General features: G+C 46.3%; 1 protein-coding gene across 1 annotated transcript in view; it reads left to right on the forward strand.

The window, feature by feature from the left end:
* The window catches only part of LOC119417400 (voltage-dependent L-type calcium channel subunit alpha-1D), a 12,323-nt gene that overhangs the window by 1,484 nt on the left and 8,265 nt on the right, over positions 1 to 2,574 (forward strand). The window contains exons 6-10 of the mRNA XM_037684602.1: positions 164 to 239; positions 319 to 370; positions 445 to 505; positions 1,308 to 1,410; positions 2,151 to 2,280. Coding sequence (XP_037540530.1) covers positions 164 to 239; positions 319 to 370; positions 445 to 505; positions 1,308 to 1,410; positions 2,151 to 2,280 — 422 coding nt within the window. The remainder of the gene's footprint in view (positions 1 to 163; positions 240 to 318; positions 371 to 444; positions 506 to 1,307; positions 1,411 to 2,150; positions 2,281 to 2,574) is intronic.

Raw genomic sequence — 2,574 nt, forward strand, 5'->3', positions numbered from 1 at the left:
GTCCCCCCCCCCCCCCCCCACACACACACACACACACAGATGACCCCTGGTGATTTGCTTCTTCAACCAGGACCTGCTTCCTCCTGTTTATACTCTAGCCTCTAACTAAAGCTCATAAATCTGAAGGAGAAGTCAAAAGTTCTTCATCCTTAACGACTTTCAGACATCCTGCTGAACGTCTTCTTGGCCATAGCTGTTGACAATTTGGCTGGAGGAGACAAAGAGGACAAGAAAAAGGAGTGAGTGATGGAGGGATAAGCAATTAGAATAAATCTTGTTCTCATCCTGTCAAACTGTTTTCTGACTTCTTTTCTCCAGTAAGCAGAAGGAAGGAGCTGAGGAGGAGGAGGAGGCTGAAGGAGATGTGAAGGTGAACGGGCTCATCTGACAGCAAGTTCTGTGTTGTTGACTTTCAGTTGGTCGGACCTCTGTTTGTCTTTGCAGGTGGACATTGATGAAGACACTGAGTATGAGGAAGACGAGGAGCTTCCCGAGGGAGACGATGGTGAGTTTTTAAAGCTGATTTCTTTTTTTTTAAGTTAGAATCTGATTTGACATCTCTGTTGTTTCATTCCAAGTACAGTCAAGTCCTTTCTCAGACAGTCAGATCTCTTTATGCGGAGGACCAAGGCTGCAGGTCTTTATTCAGGTCCAGAGCCCATTAGAGCACCTGACCCATGTCCCCGCACCCATCAATGAGCTCTACGGACTAACCATGGCAGCTTGAACCAGATCTAGGTCCCTAATACTGCCAACAGACAAACTTCTGGGTCTGCAGTAGATAGTTGAGCCTCTGCAGGCTGATGATTCTTCTGGACCAAAGGTTACTCCTAGCCACTATGTCTGACTCTGTCATTCCCACAAACAAGGCAGTCTCAATTATTCCCATCTACAGTTTCATGATGGTGGAACAAGGATCCAAAGTTTATCCAAGCAGGAAGTCCCTCTCTGCCTTTAGAGAACACCTTCCACGCCCTAACAGCTGCTGATGTCTGGCCGGTCCTACCGAGATGTCCTCTTTATACTAGTTTTAAACCACTTGTCTCTACCAAAGCCACGGGACATCTCAAAACTGGAGATGTTGGTACCAAAGACGTTGGTCTTGGACACCAAATGCTAGGCCGCCTCCTACCTACGAGAGCAAAGTCTGGGCAGATGTTGTTTGAAGGTGAAGTGATGGAGCCATCTGATTCTGAGGCTACAACTGATTCAGGTTTCAGACTTGTTCAAAGCCCAAAGTAGAGTCTGGTTCTGCCGGCTGTTTCTTCTTGACAATGACTGAAACCATCTGCTCTCTTTTCTTTCAGAGGGAGGAGTCCAGCTGAAGATGGCAGATCTAGCTCCACCTAAAGAGAAGGTTGTTCCAATCCCAGAAGGTAGCGCATTCTTCTGCCTCAGCAAAACCAACCCGTAAGTGTATGAGAGCGCATGAAACATGATGAACCTTCAACCACACCTCCTTACCTGTGAGCAGATAGATTCTTTTAAACCTAAGCTGCTTCAACACTCACTCATTGTCACGCACCCATTCCACCGAACACACCAACGTGTTAGCCCCAATGCTAACGTCTGGTTGTACATAGTCGAGGAGCTGCAGGTTGATGAGTTCACAGCAGATTTTAGTCTCTCTTAGTGAAACGACCCAACTTTACATGCAATATACAAAATAAGAGCTTAACGAGAAAAATGCTTCTGTACCACTTTTAGTCTCTTATTTTGAAAAACACAGATGCCTCAGGACATAAACTCCACTTGATCTTGTCTGTCATTAAAATAAAAGTCATCTGTTAGCCCCATCTGTCGAACGGCTGAAGATAGGACCAAACTGGGTCCAACAGGACCATGATCCCAAACACAGCAGCTGATCTACAGCAGAACGGGTCAGAAAGAACAGAACCAAGGTTCTGCAACAATGAGAGAGACAAAGTTGTACAGAAAACCACTGAGCATTAAATAAACATTAATTTTGATCCTATAACGTGTCCTGATTGTCCTGCTGTAGATAAAGAGTATGAAAGTGTTCAGAACAAACAGAGGAGCTCAGGTTCTTTGGGGTTTTTATTTGTTATAGCATTTGATCAGCCGAGAACAGAGTCCTGATCTGAACCACCTCTGGTTTTACATGTCTTTGTCTCTCCTTCTGTCTGCAGCATCCGAAAGGCCTGCCACACTCTGATCCATCACCACATCTTCACCAACCTCATCCTACTCTTCATCATCCTCAGCAGCTGTTCATTGGCTGCTGAGGACCCAATCAGAGCCCACTCCTTCAGGAACAACGTGAGTCCGTCTCCCATTTAATAACGTGATCAGAGCCAGTCGGAGAAAAGACCAGTTCAATGATGTCACCAGTGATGTCATCAGCACACATCTGGTGGGTGCTGGAGGGGGCGGGGCTTCAGCAGATTACATAGTAGAAATGGGTCAATGATTAACCGGGTTAACAAGGGAAACATGGAGACAAAATCCCCAGTGTGAAGACACACATATGCACGCACACGTGTACGCACGCACGCACGCACGCACGCACACACACACACACACACACACACACACACACACACACACACACAC

Source organism: Nematolebias whitei, chromosome 11 (genome assembly GCF_014905685.2).
Source record: "Nematolebias whitei isolate Nwh7 chromosome 11, NemWhi1, whole genome shotgun sequence".
In the NCBI taxonomy this organism is placed as follows: domain Eukaryota; kingdom Metazoa; phylum Chordata; class Actinopteri; order Cyprinodontiformes; family Rivulidae; genus Nematolebias; species Nematolebias whitei.